The sequence below is a fragment of the Phalacrocorax carbo genome, chromosome 1 (genome assembly GCF_963921805.1).
Source record: "Phalacrocorax carbo chromosome 1, bPhaCar2.1, whole genome shotgun sequence".
Lineage (NCBI taxonomy): Eukaryota > Metazoa > Chordata > Aves > Suliformes > Phalacrocoracidae > Phalacrocorax > Phalacrocorax carbo.
Genome location: NC_087513.1, coordinates 186,998,495 through 187,022,730, shown reverse-complemented (window position 1 = coordinate 187,022,730; position 24,236 = coordinate 186,998,495). Strand labels below are relative to the sequence as shown.

General features: G+C 36.5%; 1 protein-coding gene across 2 annotated transcripts in view; it reads right to left on the bottom strand.

Annotated features, from left to right (window-relative positions):
* RB1 (RB transcriptional corepressor 1) overlaps positions 1-24,236 on the bottom strand; it is a 75,387-nt gene that overhangs the window by 46,471 nt on the left and 4,680 nt on the right. The window contains exons 3-13 of one of the 2 annotated variants that reach the window (XM_064440868.1): positions 19,134-19,246; positions 17,100-17,234; positions 15,211-15,249; positions 14,503-14,570; positions 12,924-13,034; positions 10,464-10,612; positions 9,571-9,648; positions 6,877-6,986; positions 5,311-5,388; positions 1,244-1,331; positions 469-585 (exon numbers count right to left, since the gene is read on the bottom strand). In XM_064440868.1, the coding sequence (XP_064296938.1) occupies positions 469-585; positions 1,244-1,331; positions 5,311-5,388; positions 6,877-6,986; positions 9,571-9,648; positions 10,464-10,612; positions 12,924-13,034; positions 14,503-14,570; positions 15,211-15,249; positions 17,100-17,234; positions 19,134-19,246 (1,086 nt within the window). Of the gene's footprint in view, positions 1-468; positions 586-1,243; positions 1,332-5,310; positions 5,389-6,876; positions 6,987-9,570; positions 9,649-10,463; positions 10,613-12,923; positions 13,035-14,502; positions 14,571-14,830; positions 14,999-15,210; positions 15,250-17,099; positions 17,235-19,133; positions 19,247-24,236 lie in introns of those variants that run through there. The other variant, XM_064440869.1, reaches the window with a different exon arrangement.

The window sequence follows — 24,236 nt, the reverse complement described above, 5'->3', positions numbered from 1 at the left end:
TTAATCAAGTGTTTATTTTGATTTACAGCTAACAGGATAAAAAGCAGGGCTGACAGATGGGAGACTGTCAAGTACAAACTTATTTGGATTTGTTTTCCAAAATTCCTGTTGAAAGCACAGCTGGACTACTGATTTTATAAAGAAGTGAGTCGCCTTTTGCGGTTTTAGGATAAGTTACCTTAATGATCGCAAATATATTTTCCATTAAATCTATTTTGCCCAGCAATTTTCCCATTCTTCATTAAAGTATTTCCACCATATTTCCATGCAGTTCCTGTAGCTCCTTATAGATTAAGAATAATTTGATGAATACTGTCTTTACCTGTCCATTCCTCAAGTTGAAAAGAATATTGTTACTTTTTACCATTATTGATCTGCACTGATGGAGGACAGTCAGTAAGTCAGGTCTCACATCATCTAGTGCCAACAGAGTTCAAATGAGTAATACTCAACCAAAATGCTAGTTACCTGTGAGCCAATTTCAGCACATCCCTGTCCAACTGCTTCAGCAAATTTCTTTCTGAAGATGTGTTCAAGACTTTCCACTCTTTTCAGGATACTATCCTTGGGGTTCACTGTGCAATTCTAAAAGTAAAGGGAGGAGGGCAGGGGAAGGAAAGGCAAAGAAAGGACATTTTACCTCAAAAACATTTTAATGATTTAATCACATTAGTCCTGCTTCACTTTGTACCACCTCTCAATCAGCTCCTCGGCATAAATAAAAATGGAGTATTTAATAAAAGATAGAATAATGTACATATTCAACAATTTCTAGTAGCTACAACTTCATGTCTCACATGCAACTAGCTTCAACTAACCCAACTAATACGCCAGTAGTAGCATCGACACTAATGCCTTTAGAGTTAGAAATATGCTTAAGTTACTGAACATGCACAAGAGATCCTTGGAGTATATCTTCCTTTTCTTATTTGACTCCCTTTTATATCCCCTTCTTTTTCCATCTGATACATACATAAATCAATCTTAATATTTAGTGTAGTAACAAAAAGATTTAAGAACTTAAAAGGTTCCAGTACACCTCAGTTAGATAGAAGTGCTTTCTAAAATGAGCAATTATATTTAAACCATCCCAATTAAAATGTACTTCTTCAAAATCATGGTTGTTAATAAAGGAGTTTCCCAAAACATGTGCATCAGACCTATAGGTGTGTATTTTACAAAATATAAAATATACCAAGAAGATTCCAAGAATCTTTCACAAGTCATCCTTCTAGACACTTACATTAAAATATATGATAAGAGTATCTGATGGTTTATCAGTTGCTGAGTTTAGAATCATAATCAGTTGCTGAATGTTATTCATTGCAGCTCTGGAAAAATACAATAACATGCATAATAAACATTAAGGTTGGCTTAACAGTTTTCAGAAACTGAACCCCAATTACACAAACAAAAAAAATATATTATTTTAGTTCTCACCCCAGTTATTAAACCACCTGATGGGAAAAACTGTTGTACTGTGTTAACCATTGTGAATTCTAATAATCTAATTTATCTAATTAGAATGACTACAATCTGTAAGTAAATAACCAAAAGAATATAAATTATTAAGTAATATACACTAACAAGTACTTTTTAAAAGCAATTAAATGGTGGAATTGCAATCCTTGTACATGAAAATATTCAGTTAAATCAAGCAACTCCCTAACAAAAAACTCTTTGGCTTTTGTACAAAAATAATACAGAAGACTGGCGAACGAAGACAGCTTTATGTTTCAAGTCACCTGTTTACAAATGTAGTAAGTAAAATGTATTAAAATATGGCAGACACAAGAAAATACAGCCTTTTTAACACGGATGCTTTGAAAAACCCACATTTTTCAGAGGCAGGGCTGTCAACATTCCTACTGGCAACTTGAGAACACACTCTTCTCCCTCCCTGAATCTGAACCCAAAAGTCACGTTAAAACTTAAGTTCTTACTTTAACTCCAATTGCTTTTCTTTCCAATAGAAAGGCTACAAATTCTGTTTTCCTTATGCTACCTGCTGTTTCTTTAGCTAGGTTAGGAGGATCTTAAATATAAAGTGTTCTTAACTCTTATGGGTGGTGAAAAGTGTTCTTAACTTTTATGGGTGGTGAAAAGGAGGTAGACATTAGAGAAATTTTTCATTTTTCTTTGTTCCCAAGAAAAACAAACAGTACCTTCTTAAAAAGTAAAACAAAAATTCTTTATTGTTTAGATGAAAAGTAGATGAAAAATATGAATAACATTTTATTAACTTGGATATACTGAAGTACTAAAGCATGCCTCCATATACAACCTAACTGGCATTATTTTACCCACCAAAAAAACTTGACATCAAAACTACTTGTATCTCTACTTAATGCCTAGAATCTTGTTGCTAAAAACAGGTTCAAAACCACAAGTAATATCCATTGATTCATATCCGACGTCTTAACATAGAAAAGTACTAAAGTTAACTCAATTAATACCAGTATTTCAGAAGAGCTGTAGTAATTTGAAGAATTACGAATACTTTGAAGACAAGCGTAAGATCCTGTCATTTATTCCATAGATGAAGTTAAATGCCTTGTTCAGGTGAGTGCATATCTCTCTGAAGAAAGCATTTTTCAGTTTCCCTTCTAGAACTGAAACCCTGATGACAAACATTTTTCATGACCTTCTGAAAAATATTATTATTCTAAGATAACAGAGCATGGCCTCTTTTCAAATAGCATGTATCATCCAGGAGGCAACTGAAATATCTATACATGGGAAAATGAGAACACTAACGATGTTGTCATACAGGATGAGAAGATACGTGCGTGAGCTAGCATCTAAAGAGCCCACATTTCCAACTTTTGGAGATATCATATATTGTTCTGCCTTTATTATTTGCACACACATACAGAACCAATAATATATCCAGTGGCCTGGCTTTTTTTTAAAAAAACATATTTTAAGTTGTGTATTACAAAATAGCATTAAGTTCCTATTCTTTTAGAAAACTTAGTGTATTAATTTCTCACCTAACATCTAAGAAACAGTTTGATTCTTCCAGCGGTATTGTTACTTTCTGAATGTTTCATGAGGTTTTTGGTTTTTGGTGGGTGTTTTTGTTTGCTTGTTTTAAATTTTTGTGCTATTTAACCTCCATTTGGCTCATATCACTCAATATAAGTGGAGAAAAGAAAAATATGTTCAATCCTTACAACTGTAGTGGTGCAAAGATGCATTTTTCTTTAATCTACTTTTTAAAAGGTTTTGGTAAAATCACTTCTGGCAGAACTCTACAAGTGATAAGGAAAAGCATAAGGACAGTGGAAAAAAATAAAATGAAAACACACAAGCCATTCTCATTATGCTCTGAACTAGTACTATACCCATTTTATCTACTGCTTTCTATATCAATGACCAGAAGCAAATCCAGTGACGAAAATTATTAGATTCTCACCAATTTCATGGGGCTTTAGAGCAGATCCTAAGGGTCCAAGTCCAGAAAGAAGACATTAAAAGAAGATTCAAAGTAATAAATATAGTGCCTTCAGCATTCAGGGAGAGTTAATGATACACTTTCCACTCTATCCTGATGATCAAAGGTTTACTGCCATCTAGTGATGGTTCTGTGGCTTTAAAACAGTTACTGCAGCCTAAATCCCTGCTGGTGAAAAAGCCTTCACTTCAACTGTCTTAAATGGCATCAGTTTTGGAAAACTCAGAAAAGCTCAAGTGGGGATGGAGAGAATCTGAATATCTCACTAGACCTCTCCTCAAGATCAAAGCTGGTTTAGCACATTTCAAATTTTTAGCAATGCAGAAACTTGGTACTCCTGGACTTTCTTAATAAGACTTCCATGTCAAGAACTTTAATGAAACATCTTTCACAGTGTTAGAGGGCTTTAATTCTAGTATAATTGAAAAGTGTCAATAGCTCTCTATATTTGTCAAAAATAGGATTTATTGTCAATGACCTTGTTAAATACACTGCATGTTATAGATGGTCTAGTTCCTCATATCGCACATTCAGTCTGGGAACTGAAAGGCAAACTGATGCCTTTATGGCTAAAACAAAAACCATCACTGGCAGTTAAATATTTGAAGCATAACACTAAAAGGGACCACTAAGGCAATCAAATACAGCCTTTTGCAGTCACAGGCAATTAAAAGTTCTCTCATATACTGAGCAATATCTACCTCAGCTGCATGTCTCCTTTTATTATTTTCATGAAGAAGCTTTTCAGAACCTTGCTGCTCTGTTGGCTAGAAAACAATTCGTTTCTGCAGGTGGCATTTAGTAGATTTACAGTGGATGCATGATCCCAGAGTCTAATTCATTCTTCCACAAGCATATAAAGACTGTAGAAGTATTTTTAATAAAAACTATTTTACTTATTTAAGAAAGCTAAAGTAATAATTAAAGGTACAATATTTTAACTTCTCTCATCTCTACAGCATGCTAAAATGAAAGGCATTTATACAGCAAGCATGGAATAAGAATTTCACTGTCCAATTTTACTAAACCTGACACCTTAAGAATGACTACCTGTGCAGACACTTCTCTGTTTGTCCACATATCACATCGCATTGCAGTGACACAGCTGGTTGGTTCTTGAGTGTTCAGGAGTTTCTAAGCACCATCAGGCAAAAACATACTGACTTTGTCAAAAAACTATGTGGCACAAGGGAAAAATGGTACATGCGTATCTCCCTTCCTTTGGTTAACTCAATTAAAGCTTGCAGGTTTTCTGCATATGATTGTAGATCAATCTTCAGTTAATATATTTCTATCATATTTGTCCATTTACCTGATAAACCAAAACATGTTTGCACTCTGAAATATTAATCTTCCTAATATGGGGGGGGCAGAGGAGAATGCTGGCACTCTGAAATATTAACCTTCCCACGCAGAAAGAAAACAATACTAAGAAAAAAAAAGATTATGGGAGAAGAAATGTGTGTGCATATACAATTTGCTATCAGGAAAGGAAGCCAGAAGATATAGAGGTAAAGATGAGAAAGGAAGATGGAAGTATGGCAGACAAAAGTACTGCCGCGGAAGTGTAAAGTTGCGTTCTTACCAGAACAAATACAGTAATCTGTTTTACAGACATCTTGCATTTCTGAGACAACTAAGTAAAAAGCTCTCCCTGTTATCCAACAGCTTCATCAGGAACTGAGGGATCTCAGCACCCCTCAGTACATGCTCACTGCTCATCAGTGACCAGAACTACAGTCTGTTTTATGAAAACCAAACAAACAGTTACTTTAAAATGAAAACAACTAAAGATTAATATTTCAGGTTAGGATATTAAACAAAAGAACACAGATTAAAAGAAAAACTCATACCGAACAGGAGTCTGTGGAAGTATTACATTAAGTTCCTCATCTGGGTTGTTTTTTAGTGGTGTCCTTTCCAACTGTGAGCTACAGAAATGGAAAACAAACTTATGAAGAACTAACATAATTCAAAAGAGAATGTTTTCTATAAAGACTTATTACTCTGAAGACAAAAACTGTGGAACAGACTTTTAGAAGGTCTAGGTGTCCAACCACTCCAGTTGTTAAAACAACGTCATTTAAATTCCCAAGTAGATCTGCTTTGGGCAGGATGTTGGACTAAACCTCCAAAGTTCCCTTCCAAGTTCTTTTTTTTAAATAGAATTCTATTTATAAACAGCTTATTTTATATGTACAGCTGGTGTTAGCTCTATTTTAATCCATTTTTAAATGAATGTATTTTTCTAGCATAGATGAAGTCACAGACTCACATCATGAGCTCACATCAAGTTATGGAACTGTTGAATTGCCAGGACCCAATGGAATTTAAGCTTATGAATTAAAAAAAAAAAAATAGAATCATAGAATAGTTTGGGTTGGAAGGAACCTTTAAAGGTCATCTAGTCCAACCCCCCTGCAGTGAGAAGGGACATCTTCAACTAGATCAGGTTGCTCAGAGCCCTGTCCAACCTGGCATGGAATGTTTCTGGGGATGGAGCATCTACCACCTCCCTGGGCAACCTGCACCAGTGTTTCACCGCCCTCATTGTAAAAAATTTCTTCCTTATATCCAGTCTGAACCTACCCTCCTTTAGTTTAAAACCATTATCCCTTGTCCTGTCACAACAGGCCTTGCTAAAGAGATTGTCCCCATCTTTCCTATAGTCCCCCTTTAAGTGCTGAAAGGCCGCAATAAGGTCTCCCTGGAGCCTTCTCTTCTCCAGGCTGAACAACCCCAACTCTCTCAGCCTTTCTTCACAGGAGAAGTGTTCCAGCCCTCGGATCATTTTTGTGGCCCTCCTCTGAACCTGCCCCAACAGATCCATGACATCTGTATTAGTGAACAGCACCAGTACCAGCACTGGCACTCAACTGTTTATTCTGCTAAACCATCTGTGGCGCACTTCTGTCCCATGTAAACTACCATTCCCCAGACGATTTGCAGGTACAGGTCAGAAGTCAGAACTGGCTGAGGACCACTCCCAGCACGCAGCTTCCAAATGCCAGTATCTGGTTTTCAGGAGGAGGATCTGGACAGTGAGGACCCAAGCCATTCCATGCCAGATGGCCCCAGAACCGTAATATGGCCTCAGGCATATCTAATCACCTAGCATGATATGGCCTTGGCCACCTCCTCCTGATTCCTCAGCTTCCCCTGGCTGACAGGGGCTCGCACAGAGTAAGAATTAGAGTAGAGCTTCCAAATCATTTCTGGTGGAGTCACAGTCATATGTTTTCTAATCATTTAAGCAACCATGTAAAGCAAGGCTGGTGATGCCAGAAATATGTTAGCTGAACTAGAAACCTAAGAGATCAACAGGATACAGAGATCTCCATCTATAACATGAGGGGGTGGAAAACAATGCAAGTTCATGTTTCCTATTATAAAATGAAAACAGTAAATTGAAATATTACCATGCTATGACATCAGGCTGTAGAGTTTCGTCATGATCCAGAAATAATCTTGCGTCTATATCTTTGTTTTTGAGATAGAGCTCGTCATACTGTTTTGAGAGAACCTCAACCTTAAAAATATTGGAAAAAACCCAACTTTATTTTACAGGAACAAATTTGACAATTTACTGAATAATACAAGTTAGTCCTACCTCATGAATACAATGCTGAAATGCTAAGAGAATTACCTTGGAGCTCACAAAGTCAATTCTTGCATAACAGCTGAAACCTACTCAGAGGAAAATTATCATTCCCATGCGCAAACAAAGATAATTTTTTATAAGAGAAAGCAATCCAAGACTATGAGACTTTTTTGAAGAAATGTAGGTCTTGACACTGTAAAAGAGCTAAAACTAGCTGGATTGGGAGACACAGGCCTGCAAATCAAACTAACATTTCCATGCTTTTAAATCTTTCCAGAAGAGAGAGGTGTCTCCAGGAACAGGAAATGTAAAATGATTGTCCTTAAAGCAGTTGTTGGGTCATCAGCTCAGTCCCTGTCTCTGCTGGTTTAGAGATGAAGGCCAAGACCCAAACTCAAACCTTCTTGTTCTAAGAGTTTCCCCATTTCATATGAATATTTGTACTGGTGTAGTTCTTAGAGGGACATGCCTATTTCAACAAAAACATAGACAATTATTTCATATCCACATTGTTGGTTTTTTAAATTACTGTTAAAAGTTTCTTAGTTGATTAGATCTCATTAATATAATTTCATTTTGCAAGGAAAATTTTGTTGGTTTTTGGATTTTGTGGGTTTTTTTGTTTGTTAGGTGACTAACATTAACTGAAAGTCTGGAATTTGTTTTAATCAGGGCCAGATCCTACCCTCCACTTCAAATCTGCCACTGTGCTCCTGCAGCAGTAGGTAGTCACCTCAATTATCTGCTCCCTGAGCTCTTGAACATACTAAAAGATGCTGTGCTCTGGTAAATTCCTGCTAGAAAAACAGGCAACAGTGCATATTAATCCAAATTGGTCACCTCCCAGTCCCAAGAAAAATTAAGCTGCAAATACCGCCTACACGGCTTTGCTCCTCATCCTCTCCTTTTACCTTTGCCAAATGAATTTGCTCCAAACTGATCTCATGGTTAGAGCTTTGAGATGAGCACTATTAAATCAAAGATTATTCTTTCAATCCCTATTATTGCTATTTTTTTTAATTTAAAAAAGTTCATTATCTTTTAATTTTTATTATCTTCCTAATGCCTTATGCATTCTTTTTGTCTAAAATACTTCAGTATTTTTGTAAGTTTCTAAAAAATTCAGATTCTCACTGCAAAAACCAGCAGCTCTTAGACAAAATGGCTATACTGGGCTAACTTGGAAGAAACCTTCAGCCAAAAACAAGAGTTCTGAATCAACCTATTCATTAGTTCATAAATCCTGCCCATCAAACACACAGTGAAGACAAATTAAATATGAATATTAAGCCTCAAAAGCTTTTCTTCTTGTGGAAACAACATTAAAATTTTTCAAAAGCTCAGTGGTTTCTTATGAAAATGAAAGTCAACTTAAGTGTCCCATATTACTAGCTATTGTGTTGATGATCTCAGCTATGATTGATGGTTAGATGGATTACATATGAACTGACTACCTCTGAAATATAGCTGTAGCTTGCTTTGTTTTAGAACATCCCCTCAGGCACACAAGTTTCAGGAGCAAAGATTGTATGACTGGATTTTTTTTTTAAATGCATCATTTTACAGAATTTTCACCAGCAGAGTCTTAGACTGGTAATTTTGATACTATGCTTAAATTGAGCAGTCTTGGGTAAGAACCCTCATTGATTTGAGAATAAGCTGTACAATGGCCTTTGCCTGGAAGCTCAGACAGGGCTTCCAACTATATACACACCCATAAATTAAGAAGTCTAAACAGACTGCCGATACCCTGAATTTAATTTTGGAAGAGATTAAGATCTTCAGTGGGTCTTGTATTTTGCCCCCCACCCAACATGCTGTGAAAATGAACAGAACATATACTTGGCTGAATCTTGCAGACCTTCAGTCTGATAAGCTTCGGAGCTGCTTATTTTCAGGTTACGGCATCTATTGGTGACACACAGCTAAACCTACTCTTAAGAATGACGGATGTAAATACATTGCAAGAAGTTACCTACTAAGGTACACTCCTGCAAGCAATTACATAGAGGTAGTCTGCTGTATCCAGGCTACAACTCATTAAGATGAAAGTAATTCTGCACAGACACAGAAGTCCAAACTCTGCCAGTTGTGACACTGAGCCTAATCTTTTGGATATCTCTCTAACATGTCTCAGTTATAGTTTAAATGAAGGTGTGTAACTTAAGACAGTATGCATTCAGACTGACTTCAGAGACCTGATATTCTAATAGTTGTATTTTAGATTAACGGCCTCACCAAGATCATGGATATGCAACTCCTACATCATGTTTTGCTTTGAGCAAAAGCCCTGGTTCAGCCTCAGGAAATTAATTTATTAAATTCAAATGTAAGAGCTAAATATAATCCATGAATACTGGAATCCCTGCTAAGCCACATTCCTGAAAAACAAATCATTTTGCTAGATTTTAATAGAACCTATTACAACTTCACCAATGTGTACAGGGAATTTGAAACTATCTGGCAAGAAGTAAAGCACTGTTTTTGAACTGTCTTAAATTCCTCTGATTACCTCTGGTAGTCCATTTGAAGCTACAATACCAATAGAACTCAAGAAAGGAATAAAGCTTGTGAAATACACATTTTTGACCTAAAAAGAAGAAAAAAGTAACATTAGCAATGTAGAGAGGCAGCCATGTATACACTGCTTTCATGTCTTTATTTAAATAAGCTAAACAAGACACTTTTGTAATGCAGGTGTGTTTTGTTTTCAATAAAGCAAAAATGAAATTGCTTACATATTCAAAACATAATATGTAACCATGCAGTGTGTTATCCATTGCTGGAACATTAAATCACTAAACTGGAAAAGAACTGCGCTCTTCCCAGACTTCATATTTCTGTGTCCATTGTCTTGGATATTCAGAAATCAGTCCTTTTTACACAGGAATAGATTTATCAGCAAAGGAAAAAAGAAATGTGATCTTTAAGATCCCACACAGAAGCCATGTGCTTGTTGTGTACATTTTCGCATCATGGGATGCAGCTGTGAATCCCTGTCAAAGCAGCCCTGCATCCACATGCTACATGCTGTGATCAGCCTATAACTTTGTACCGCATTCTTCACAGTTCCATCTCCCTGGCCCATGCCCACACCCATACCAAAGGGCTTGGGTTTTAGGGTTTGGTTGTGGTTTATTTGTTTTTGGGTTTGGTATTTTTTATTTTGTTTGGTTTTTTTTTGTTTGAGTTTTGGAGGGGTTTATTGGTTTGGGGTTTTTTGGGGGGGTTGGGTTTTTTGTGGGGTTTTTGTTTTGTTTAATGGTAGAATACCTCCACTACTGACATTGGGAGAACAGTTAAGCAAGCACAAGTATTGAGATTTGAAAAGACCATTTAAATAAATATATATTCCAGATGGGGTTTAGCAGCAAGATCTAACAGACTTTAAAACACAGGCATTACCTCATCTAAATTACAATCATGCTCTTTACAAAGGACTTCAATAACTTTTGTATCTGTATCAATTTGCTTTGAAGTACGTGTACTCCTGTTCTGACCTCTTCTTGGAGTTCGAGCTGAACCATTAACAGACACTGCAGTCACAGCAGACTCTGGAAAGACAGTCAGAACCATCGAAGTTAAAATCATCTTAAGAAAGAAGAGATTTAAATTTTTTAATCTAAAAGAAAATTTTTTATATGATTTTTCAGGTTGTCATCTTAAATATTTCCCTGTTCAGCAGGGTAACAGACTTCCATTACAGAAAACCCATATGAAAATAAAACTAATTTTTAAATTCCTGTATCAGTATTTGGACATTGTTTTTTAAACAGCAATTCAACACAATGTAATAGCACCTTTCTAAGTAGCTTAGAATAAGCATCTGTTTTGCAAGGCTAGGAAAGCTTTAACTTTTCACAGATGAGTAACTATTTTGTTTATTTCTTACAGAAGTGTAAAACAAGGAGCTGAAAGAGTAACTTCACTCTATGTGTCTGAAGGCTAATAAAGTCAATGCAGGACTTAAGTGCTGGTGGGAACCTGGAATATGGTTCTGCAAGTTATTCTTCCTTTCCCCAGATAACCCCAGGCAAACAAGTAGGAACAAACAAGTTCACCTGGAAGAATTTAACAGAAAACCTTAATTCAATGAGGTAAAAATATTTCATTTTGTTAAGCTCAAAGTAGATGGCTTCCATATTATCAGCTTGAACTATGTGAATTATATTAATATCATACATTAATATCATTAAATATTGTTGGTTTAAAACTGCCACTCTAATCAGCATGCTCTTCTCATCTGTAACTTCATTTGTATTTGATAACTGTTCTGAGAAAATCTGACAAACTACACTGCTCGAGTGGTTGCATCTTAATCCCCTCAGCCTTAGTCAGATCATAAAGCATGACATCATTTAGCACAACGTGAAGCCTCCTGGTCATGAGGATTTGAACAATACATTGTGTTATTTGCTAAAAGAATGAAGCACTGTTTGACAGTTTACACAGCACCTGCACGTATCACACAGCTTCAAGTCAGAAATCTAATGCTTTACGCTTATGACAGTGAAACCCATATTTGCAATTTAGTTGGAAGTGGCAGCATTTCTTTGCAAGACAATGCACAGAACCAAATTGTTTCTAATAACGAACTCCTAGTCTTCATAATTTCATTAAGAAATAAATCAGTGTGAACACAGAGTTCAAAACCAGGTAGTTTCAATTCAGGGTTCTTTGAAAAAGATCTGCATTATGACATCTGAAATAATCAGTAGCATGTCTGTCCTACTATGAAGGACAAATTTTAATTCAAAATAGTACCAGAAGAGGGCAGGGATTTGCTTGTCACAGGCCCATCCTTTCCCACCCTTTATTTCTATTGGCATTAGAATAAAAGCAAGGTTATTTGTTCTTCCCTGCAAAAAATAATTACTAGGTCAGATAAATATTCTCCAAAACATGGAATTTAATATAGCAGTGAATACATCATCTATTTTATGACATTACAACCCAAGTCAATATTTAGTGGTGAAACAAAGAAATAAAGCAAGTAGATTTAGGCTATAAATACTAGTGTCAAATCCAAACCCAGCAGAGGATAAACTAGTTAGTATCAAAAAAAATGTTTTCTATATACTGTGGCTCCAAATACTTCAGTATATCAATTCCACAGCTTGCAGAAGAAAATATTCAACAGAAATAAAATTCTATCTTTGAAAGTTACCATAAGTGCTTAACTTTCTTTGCCTTTTTAGTGATATTTTCCAGGTTTTAGGTCTAAAAACTGAACGTACAAGAAGTTACTGCTGAACAGAAGTTTCTATAGTGAAGACCCATTATATTTTTACTTAAAATAGAGACACTTGCTAATAACAAAGGGGACATAATAAAAGCAAAGCTAGGTACATTTTACCTCTACTGTTTTATTTTGAGCTTCCACTGCAATTACGTTTTCTATCTACCATATATTTCTTTTTAAATGTCTGTATAGTCCAATATCTTGTATGTTTCTGTTGTCATCACACTATTATATGACAATGAAATAACAGAGTCATAGCATCATCTTTTCCTTTTGTAACTCAAAGTAAACCTAAATAGCTTTCAGTCATCATCTATCCAGAACCTGAATTCTTGTGCCAAAGTAAAACTGCTGTTTTAACAAGCGGCTGAACAACTTCTATGAGCAGAGGATGTAGTAAATGGATGGTAGGAATAGAAAAAAAAAGTATTATATTAAACAGGCTGCCACATTCCGATAATTCAATTCAAGTTCATTGTCACCTAAATTGAACTAAAACAAAAAAATCAATTTTAATAAGCTTAAGAAGTTTTACTATGTTAATTATGAATGTTAGCATAACTCTAATACAGATTTAACCAATTTACTTTCTACTTCAGTGAACAAAAAACTAAAATCCTTACTGTATGGTTCCTTGAGCATAGCAGGTGGTGACAGTTTGATAAAATAATCTAAGACACACAGCAACAACTGGAAAGAAATCACTAGGTCATCTTCCACTTGCAACACTTTACCTGCAAACATTTAAAAAGGTAAGGAAAACCTTTGTGAGATGTTTGACTTAATTTTAAAAGTAATTTTGAAACAAAAAAGATTTGGAAGGTCATTTCATAAACTCTACAATTAGAATTCAGAAAGCATCATACAAGATGCAAGTGGTCTTTAAAGCCTATTGATTTTAAAACTCATAGTTCTTAAGAGGTTCGTTACTTTAGAGACAACATACATATAAATATACTGTGCACAAAATTCCTACCTCTCAGTGTTCCCTCCTGACTTCTTTTTCATTTTACTATAGTGAGGTAACTGTATAGACTATTCTACCTACATGTACCTCTTATTTCTGTGCAGTTCTTCCTCACTTTCTTTTCTATGTTCTTACACAAGCTTTGTGAAAGCTGCTAATATTCAGAAAGCAGTTGCTAGTATAACGAAGAGAAACTCAAAACATACTATCACACTGTTCGCTCAGCCTGTCAAATTTATGACTTAAAAGTCACACTAACATTAGTATGAAGAGCACTTTGAAAACTACATTATTCCAGGTGTTCCCAAATTATGATTCATATACCAGAGAAGATCTGCAGGGCCAGTCCAAGATGGCATGCATCACCACGAAAAATTTGGAAAGCCGATAGCAATTCCGAACATCTAACAGACCACTGCTTGTGCTCTATTTACACATGCGATTTTTCTATTTATTTTCTATCAGAATTAGCAAGCATCACCCAGGCTCTCCTGTGACTTCAACCATTTGCTGGTAAATTGTAGCTTTCTTCTGTGAAAAGGCAGGCTAGAGAAGCTTTGGGGGTTTTGCTTTATGCTTATGCTTGGAGAATTCTAGTGAGAAAGCTCCACAAAGCTCAGCTGATCCAAGACCAATTTCAATGGCAAAGGTGCATATGCTTTGCTGATAGCACATACCTGGAGTAAGCAGCCATTAAGGTACATGATTCATTCCTTTTTGTAGGAATAGTACAATGAGACAGGAGTCCATAGACTATTGTAATTGTTTCATTACTCAGCTTTAAGTGGAAGAATTGTAGTATACATAATTTCAGGGACTTACTGTCTTATAATAGTATTTATTATAAATAAAAATTACAAATTATTAATATATAAGCCTATTTTAAAAACTCTGCCAGTCTTTTCAGGTACTCATCCATTATTAAAATATTGGCAGATTATAAAGCACCTCATCATAGACTCAAATACAGAATATCAACCTTCAAAATACAAAAATCTTAAAAGCTTAAAAAAATATATATTTATATACACAGGAAGTAACAGAAGTTAAAATGGCAAAATTATATAGAAAGAAATGTTACCAAGTAGTTACAAAAGCCACACAATCAAAACATTCTGGGCCTGTACTATGGACATTTGTAATAAGGATGCCAGTCTCATACTGGACACAAAACAAACCCATAAACTCACTTCAACAATATTAATTGAAATAACTGTCTTTTAATCAAAACTCACCTTTTGCCAGCAAAAAAGTAATCCAGTAAGTTTTTTGGGCTAATACAGATCTGAGTTCAGCAGAAATACTGCAGAGACACAAAAATAAAGTCTTTGCATTAACAGCTCTGTAATAATTTAAACTATGGTTTCTGAAAACATGCTTCTGTCTATGAAACAATTTAAGACAACATGCGATATTTCCCATATAGCTAGGTTTATTAATTATTCCATTCCCTAAATAATTATGACTACACATTTGAAAAAATTCTCTGTAAACCCATTCAAGAATCAGAAAATATCTATATCATCCTTGGAAAAGAAAGTGAATGTGGATAATTCACTTAACTGTTACGAGCTGTTCTCTCTTGTGCCTTTGACTAATGCCCTATTCTCCAGTCACAGCATGAACCAAGCTCATTTGGGAGTTGCTAAGGCATCTTTTCATCCATTCATTTGTTGCTATGATTAGGACACTCACTCTCCAAATGTTCATCTCCACCATGCCGAGTCACCCGCCATTGGGTGGCGATCCTTCACAGAGGAAGTGATCAAATATATATATCACTTCTGCAGCTTTCATCATCTCTCACTGAAATTCAAAGTCCCCACTAGATCTAAATTAAACACATTACATACTATGACTTAGGTCACTCAATGCATTAAAAAAAATGCTGACATGTTTTACATCTTATCTTGACAAACACAATTTAGGAAAGTCAAACTTACTCACTACTAGGTTGTTCCAGATAAATAAGGCCACAAGTCCTAGAAAATACAAATGAATTCTTATTTTTTAAACACTTTTCTGAAAACAAACTCTGTAATGACTTTGACTTCAATGTAGTAAAAAATACACCAGTTTACAAAACTTTATTCTAACTTTAAAAAAATGTTGACTGTTGGACAACAGATTAACAACAGACCAACTAGAGCCCTGCCAGACCTGAAATAACATTGTTGCCTGCATGCTTATGTCAAAGTTTGCACATAGCGGAACAATTTTAATTCTGTATAATAAAAATTTGTATTTTTTTCTTCCAGAAAGCCAGAATTTGTATGTACATTGTTACTCAGTGGCTTGTAAAACACAAAGTATATATGACAGCTGCCCAGAACACTCTATGAAGGTTTTAAAATGACCTATTACTCTCTGCAGTGTCACGGCAAGCCTTGCAGTATAACGTTTCTTCCTAATTATTGTAGGTATTTGTCATTTCAAGAAATAAATTCAGTTTATTCAAAAAGAAAACAGGGGAAAACCACTAATTTCAAATCCTTCTGTTTTAAAAATTGTTACTGCAATTCAAGTTCCGAAAAAGTAAGCAAGTGAAGAAGAGTTAGAGAAGGACAAAAACCAAAACATGCCTGTGTAAATCTGCAGTGACACTTTTATAGCCCAGAAGACTTGCAATGGGTAAAAACAAATTACTTACAACTTTCATAGAACTTTATAGCTTTAAGGCAACTATAAACTTTACAAAAATGTTGTGATATACACATCATTCAAGCTAATGGTAAGTGTGATTGATGGGGCTTTGAAAAGACAAAACTTTTATCACATTTGTGCCTTGATTCTATAAACTCCCAAGGGGTGACCTGCTACCCCCTTCAAGGGTCATTTAAGGTATATTTGAGAGTGTTTTGTTGTTTGGGAGGCAAAATGTTACAGTGACTCAAGCTCCTGTAGGTGAAAGATACCACACCACTGTGAAGCAACAGAATCAAGTAATAGGAGCATCAGAACGATGCTTCAATGTTTAATAACATGAAACAGTTTTCTACTGGTATATGCTATAGAGAATTTCACAGACTGATTTAAAAAATACCTCAGAGGGTATCAGATCATGCCAATACACATCTATGCTAGCACACACTAGCCTGTAAGAAGATCTAAAGCCTTCATTATCTCTGTCTTCATGTTAAAGCATAGAGAGCAGCAACTTACCACCTTGGAGTAACAGCAACTCAAAAAAAGGACCCATCTGAGAATCTTCTGATTTTCAAGTTACTCACAGAAAGCTCTTAGCACTCTGCCATAAGCACATTCAATTTATTCCGTACAAAGAGAACACCCCTCAATTTTCATTGTATGGTCACTCAGCTATACCTCTTGGGAAGGTTTACCTTGATTACAAGGGAGAACTGCTAATAGGGCAGGCTCTGCAACAACCCTAGACACTGGAACAAAAGGCCTTCAGTTCCAGATCTGGGAGAGACTGGGAGTTTCTTTCCAGAACTCCTTAGAAAAACTCTTGGATCAGGATTTGGGAAGGGGTAGGGCAGGGAGAAATGGGAAGTCCCTTAAATAAAAAAATATAGATAGTAAACCAATCCATATATTTGTAAATAGCTTAACAAAGAAACCACTTATGCTGCTCTTACTCTTTTTTGTACTGCAACAAGGCAACTGTTTAACAATGCATTGTAATAGTTGTGGAATAAAATGAAAGATGTATTTATTCAATGCATGTAAACAGTTCCATTTCACTGTTCTGTAAATATTAGCTCACAGAGTTTAAACCTGCTCTTCTAATACACAGTTTGAAAAAATCTATACACTTAAACGTTGACAGCCATAAAGAATTCATAATTTTAAAATGAAAAACGTATACTACCTTTCAAACTTGTGGTATAGTGCAAGTAATACATCATATTTCTTTTTCAGCCTTGATACAGTGCTATCAACTTTAGTGCTTACAGTATCCATGTTAACATCCACCTCTTTCAGAAACTGAAAAAATGTGCATACACTGTAAAAAAAGGAAAAATATGTCAGTGAGAATGACCATTACGCAATAGCTTTTTAAAGCCCCCACCAAAACCCATCACCTTACTTCACTAGGCTCCAGCATATTACTACAACTAGCAGTGACAGAGAACCTTGCTTACCTTGAGCCCCATATACCACCTTTACATTTTCCAGATGTAAGAAAACTCTTCAACTAGGTAGCACAGACCTCTCACTATATGGGCTCTACTACAGAAAGAGAACTTTCTTGGCTAGCACAGATCCTGACTTTGGAAGTCAGGATTTGCTAACTAGACACATCTTTCTTCCTTGCTCTGCCATTAAAACCACAAATATCCAACAGTCATCTCGACTCTTCTGTTCTAGCTAGAGGTTCTACTTCAGAAGTGTTCTTACTACTCTTAAGAACAGGAACTTTGGCTCCATCCATGCTAAAGAAACCTAGGAATGAAAACTGAGATGAATGCATTGAATAATATGGAATTCCAAATCTTTCAACACAAACTGGGGGCAAGGACAGCCCCACCCTTTGGAAATACAGAGGAGCAAAGTTTTGCCTACTCATCGATGTAATATTATGGCCATCAAGAAAGCATTTTGTTGTTTGGTTCATAACCAAAATGAGCAGATTACTAAAAATTAAAGAGGAGGAAGCTATCAAATATATTCAACTATGTCAACTATATCAAATATATTTTGATCCTTTATGAGATTATAGGGTTCTGGGAAGTTTTTTGATCTTTGCCAGATTAAAAAACATAATATAAAAACAGCCAGAAGTTCATCTGGGAGTTCATTTACTGTGGAATGAAAAATCTTTTCAATATATCTGTGTGGCTCTAGAGGATAAGATGACTGCTAGAAATCTCTGCCAGATTGACCTTATAGATGACAAAAAGCCCAGGGCTAACAAGCAATTGAGTATTTCTAAAATAAAAACTGGCAGAGTAAGAGCTTACTCTTTGAAACCCCAAGGGAAAAAGTCTCTTTCAGTTTGCAGCACAAGTTGGTCCGTACTCAGGTGGAACACGCTGAACATGGCTGCACAACTGCAATTAGATTTCATCCACACGGTTCCAAGTCAGTCAAGACTGAAGAGATTAAGTTGAAGCATAGGACCCGACTGCTGCTCTGGGAAACAAGGCAAGTTAGGAGAGGCATGGAGAAGTCTAATCATAACTGATGACTTACAAAAAAAAGGATAGTTAACCCCAAGCCTGAGGTTACCACCACTATGTGCCTGGCGCTCTGCTTTAGTCTCCTGCCCTAGAGCATCCAAAGCACGTGCAGGAGCAGAGCCTTTCAACACAGCACAGTTATTAGGCAGATAGCACCGGAATCCTGTTCCTTAGAAGAATCTAACACACATACACCTATTGCTGGTGACACCTAAATTTACCTTCAAAATAGATATTGTCCTATAACCTTAATTTCTGTATTACAAACTTAGTGAATATACAAATATGACAGTACCAATCCCTTCACAAAAAGCATGTGGAAAGGTACAAAATTTAGACTGGAATTAAAATGCTCGAAAAAGAGCAGCATGCTGGCAAAATATTTGAAGAGTACCATTTTTTTCCTACAGAAAATCTTGAGACAGGGAAAGAAAGGAAAATATTGTAAGTGTAATATAAACCGTGTTAAACTGATGAAGACTTTAGGTTGTGCAAGAACAAGAATTAGCTTTGTGATACAATAAAAGCAAATCACAGTTGAATCAAACAGGTATCATTGTTCCCTCAACTAAAATATCACAGCAAGATACCTAGTTTATCGAAATATTCAACAATTCCCATAAGTAACCTTCACTTTCAAAATCAACTAGCCTGACAGGCACAAAGATTGCTTTAAAAATATTTTGTTGCCTTATTAATGGTTGAAATTTATATTAACTTACCTTAAGCTTATACTTTTCAGAAGGTCTGTGAAAGTGAATGTCATTTCATCCAGATCAATTGCTACAATAAAGATACAGACTCCCCATGTTTCCTTTTTCTTTTTGTTATAAGCCTTTTAGAAAAAGACAAAATGGATTTTATTTTTATTATGCAAGAAAAGTGGGTAATATATCGAAAGCATTAACTTGTCCAAACTAAATTATAAATGGTGAAACAAGACACCCTCAGGCAAACATTTGGCTATCACAGCCAATTATTTGATAACTGAAAACTTTTACATGTTTTACATTGCAGATGAAAGACCAAGCACTTCAACTCTTATTCCTAAAGTACAAGATCAATTTCACTCAAAAGTCAGTAAAGCTTCAAAATAGAAGCCTTGATTCCGCTGAAAGTTTATGCAAGGCAGAAGCCATGTGTTGGGTTGGGGTTTTGTTTTGGTTTTTGTTTGGGTTTTTTTAAGTTACATACATAAACTATATTTGACCTTAACAAGACACTAAAGGTTAAGGAATCAGTAGAGAAGGATTTGCTCCTTCCTAGAAAGAAGGTAGGCGTAAGACACAGAAACATACAATCATTACAAGGACCCGCAATGAATGCTCATGACCTTTATTCTCCAGCTGGATCTCAACCACTTATCAGAACTGAACCACAAACCCATCTATTTGTTTAGTAAAGGATGACCATAACAAGCACTATCAGGCATTTTCCTACCTTACATGTACACTTAAGGTACCCGTCTTCTGTACAAGGTGTAACCAATCACCCCTTACCAAAGAAAAGCCATCCCACAATGAGACATGCCATCTACATGCACTTCACTCTTGATGGTTCACAAGCTAGTCACTTGCAGCCGGCTGGGCATCAGATACAATTCCAGTACCCTTCCACCAAAACAGCATCTCAATGGAAAACCTCTGAAGAGTGATGTTTTGTAGAAGTATGGAAGAAAAAACCCAAGCAGGTATACCACAGGTTTTAGAAACATCTGTTTTGCAGACAGAAGCAGGCATGGGTGCAGCCCTGCAAGACTTCTAAAATTGCAAACTCATTAAATATTCTTTGGACATCTGGTGTCCTTGTAAATAAGTGTCCAAATCCCCTTCAGCAACAGAGCAGAATTTGAGTGCATCCCTCAGCTGCTCTAGGTTGGATGTGACATCCATTAGGGGATGGAAGTGAAATGGATTCCAGGAGGGAGCAAGCCAAAATAACCAAACTCCTGCTCTTCTACACTGCTTAGTTTTAGCCTGCTCCCTGGCCTATTTTTTTAATCCTTCCCTGATCTCTACCTAGCTGCCTCCCAGACAACACCAATGTGAACCACAGGGGCCAGTTCACCCTAGAAAATACTCCCAAAAGGCAATAGGAATAAGGCTGCACCAGACCTAGCTCCCTCCATCTTACGTGGTCTTCCAAAACAACCCCAAAAGGCTCTGCATCCTCAGCACCCGCTTGTGTCTTTACTTACTTGGCAGTGTAACCATAACAAATAGCTTGCCATGCCCATAAATTATATAAAAATTTTCACTAACACTGCCAACAATTTTTTCCCCTCAATTGCTTTGCTTCTTTCTTGGGACCAGTGTTTATACATCCATGAAGACTGACTGGGGCCTCCTCCAAAGAATGAAAAGTTTAATTGGTTTGTGCAACTGATAAAAATTATAGCATAGGCTTGAATGGTAAAGTAACCAGCCACCTTCAACAATGTAGTAACTGCCCATTATTTAAGTTACTCTTTTTCCTGCATTCCTGTTTGAGCGTCTCTATGAACCATGAAACCTTGTACAACAGAAAATTGTTTTAAAAGTAGCTATTAACAGACTGATATGCATTTGATTTATATATAAACATATACATAAAGGAATGGATATTAATATCAAATAGTCTCTTTATTGGAAACCCTCACTCTTTAGATATTTTATTCACCATTGTATACTGCCAGCAACCTACAGATGAGGCAAAAAAATTGCTTGAGGGGGTTTTGCACAGAAGAAAGGCCCTGCTAAAAGATGCACTCTCACCATCTCAGCCAGTCTCAACAATCCTTTGCTGACGGGTACAAGCAGCTACCAGGCACATATGAACAAAAAATGTCCTGTAGGATGGGGATGACTATTTTCCTACATTAATATCTCTGTGATACATTGGAAAAAAATTTGCAGGTTAGGGCTAGCTACTGACCTACCAAGAAGTAGGACAACTACTCACTTACCGAGGACACCACTGCCACTGGAGTTGGTTGACCTTGTTTAATAAGTAACTTCCCTTCACTTCATGCTCCTGCAACCTCAGACCATGACATTGTTCTGTAAATACATCTCACAGGGCAGGAGGACCGAGTGCTAGAAAGTGGTGAAATTGTTCCTCATTTGCTGCCTATCCAAACAAGCCTAGCTCTCTACCCTGGGAGGATGAATGCCTGATGGCTATTACCAAGGGTTTATTTGGTAAGAGTGAGGTTTGCTTTTGCAAGAACAATCTTTAAACTCTTTATCCACTATGGTTTGGTGTAATAACTCGTTTATTTCTACCATTAAACAAGACAGCAGCCTCAGAGGCAGCCTGTCAGTCCACCAGATTCAAGCCATTACTGTGAGTCAAACTCTAGTATCAGGACTACCCCGTTATCTCTTCCTGGTGTTACAGGATGCTTTGGGCACCTTCTCCTCAACCAGACAGATGTTGGATGACTGCTGGCCCAGGATAAACTAACAGACTATGATTGTTTTCTAGAGGCAAAGAAAAGGTGAGCAGCTCTTGAGTATGCCTGCCTCTTAGCACCAGCTGCATGAGGGAGGAGGGGAAAACATGCAAGAACACCAGACTGAGCCTATTCCACCAGCTACTGCTGGTTGAAACACCCAAAGATGCAGGTAAAATGCACTTTTCTCAGAAAATAAGACGATCTGCCCATACTCATGCATGAGGATTTTAGTCATTCTAATACATAAAATATAAACATCATGGGGTAGGAAAAGGGGAGAGGTCTTCCTTGCAAGTCAGACTCCTGAGTATTCACCTCCTCACACCCCTTCCCCTCCCAAAGATCACAGACATTTTTCAAGTCTTTCCTGGAGCTAAGCCCTGGAGTTAAAGCTGACTGCAAAACAAAAATGCAGCAGCATCACCCATTCAACTATTTTGCTAGTGTCATAACTCCAGGGGAGCCAGTCCTATGACACAAATTAACGGTTGTTTATAGCCAAAGCCAGACAATTCATCCCAGATGGACTTGAGGGCATGGGAATGGACGCAAGACAAATTCACAGCCAGAAATTAATTTCTGAGGGTTTTCTTCTTGACCACAGTCTGACTCAAGATCTTTGTTGATACAGCACCACTACAGAAAACAGGCAGGACAACAGCTATTGCTACCATTTAATGTATTTTTAGCAGATCATCAATTTACCTAAATCTAGTGAAAACCACCTGGAAGAGTCATAGGCTTAAAATGCTCAGATTGAACTACTGTGAAATGGGATTTTGGCCTCTTTTCTTTCCAGATGTTGTTGCAAGGTGTTAAAGGCACTAACAGAAATAACTTGTTCTCTACTTCAAGAGGCTCTCCAGTACTAAACCAGTCACAAGGAGGAGATGGTCACAGGAAGTCTCAGTTCTATTTTGCAGTTAGAGATGTTTATTATTCTGCCAACACTGATAACAGTTTTGATGACAGCCTACAAAAGTGATCCAGAAATAGAAACTTCAAATTATGTTGTGTAAAAGAAGGTCAAGAGAAATGTACATGAGAAATATGCAAACACAGATGGGTATTTGAACCAAATGGTGTATAGGATGTCACACTGTAAATACTAAAAACCTAGTTTTTGGAAGGGAAGATGTGGAACTTTTTGGCTTACTAAAACCTCAGCCACAATGCCCCAACCAATATAGAGAACTAGCTAGACGGTACAGGAATTATTCAGAGATATGTTAACGATTACAGCAGGGGAAGATGGCAGGGAAAAAGAATCAAGAAGCATTCACAACAGAAAACTGGTCAGAATTGAAACTTGTAGGAAAGATTTCCTAGGAAAAAAATTCTGAAAGTGAACACTGTACCCACTGTCTGCATGTAAGAGGTTCTGTGTAAAGACAGTTAGATCCTCCATTTTTCAGCAATAGCAGTTTTAAATTTTCTATTGAACATTGTCTGGAATGGAAGGTTACTATTATTTCTCAGGAGATTATATCAAACTCAAACATAATACCCTCTGAAAGTAATGGAAGTCAATGGAAAGTATTGAACTGATGAAAATAGTTCCGATATGACAACTTTCCATTACACTTTTCTTGCATGTAGCAAGGCTGGCAGGGCTATCAGTCTTCCCCCAGGACGGGAAGATGAGGAGTTAAAAAGAAGAAACCATATGCCAGTTAGCTATGCTTTTAAAGTATAAGGGCACAACACACATGCAACGCATCTGCTACTAAGATACTGAATATCACCAGCAACAGGCCACAGTGATGATTTATGTTTACTTCAGCATTTTCAGTAGCTCTTTGTTTTTGTTCGATAGCAGAAGATCCTAATATCTGTAATTTTGCTCATCCACCCAAAGTTTCAGTGGATTCAAGTTCAGTTTAGCTGCGGTTCTATAAATAAGAGCCAAAACTACACAGAAAAAACTTCATTATTTCATATGCATTTTATGCTTTTGCCAAAAGCAAGAAGCCTCTGTGTGCTTTTTAACATGAGGACAAGGCAGTTTATGAACTACAGCATTTTCTTTTTCATAAGAAGCTACAAGAAAAAAGGAACTGATTTCATTTAAATGTGAAATTTTATGGAATGAGAACATTTGACTGCCTGCTCACTAACTTTTTGGTCTATACAGAGTAACCTGTATAGAGGTTGCTCTATAGAGAGCGCTACAGAGAACTCATTATTTCATTCCTCCACTTAAGCTACAGTTCATCTTTTAAGTTTTCTTCACTAAGAACATAGTCTTGTGCAAGTCAAGTGTTCTGTAGTATCTCCATACCAGTGTAAGTCACCAGCTGGAGATCATTTCAGAATGTAAGATTAGCAATTAGAAACAAGAAAAGATGACAGAAGCATCTTCATATGCTAGAGTCTTTCGGGGGGTTGG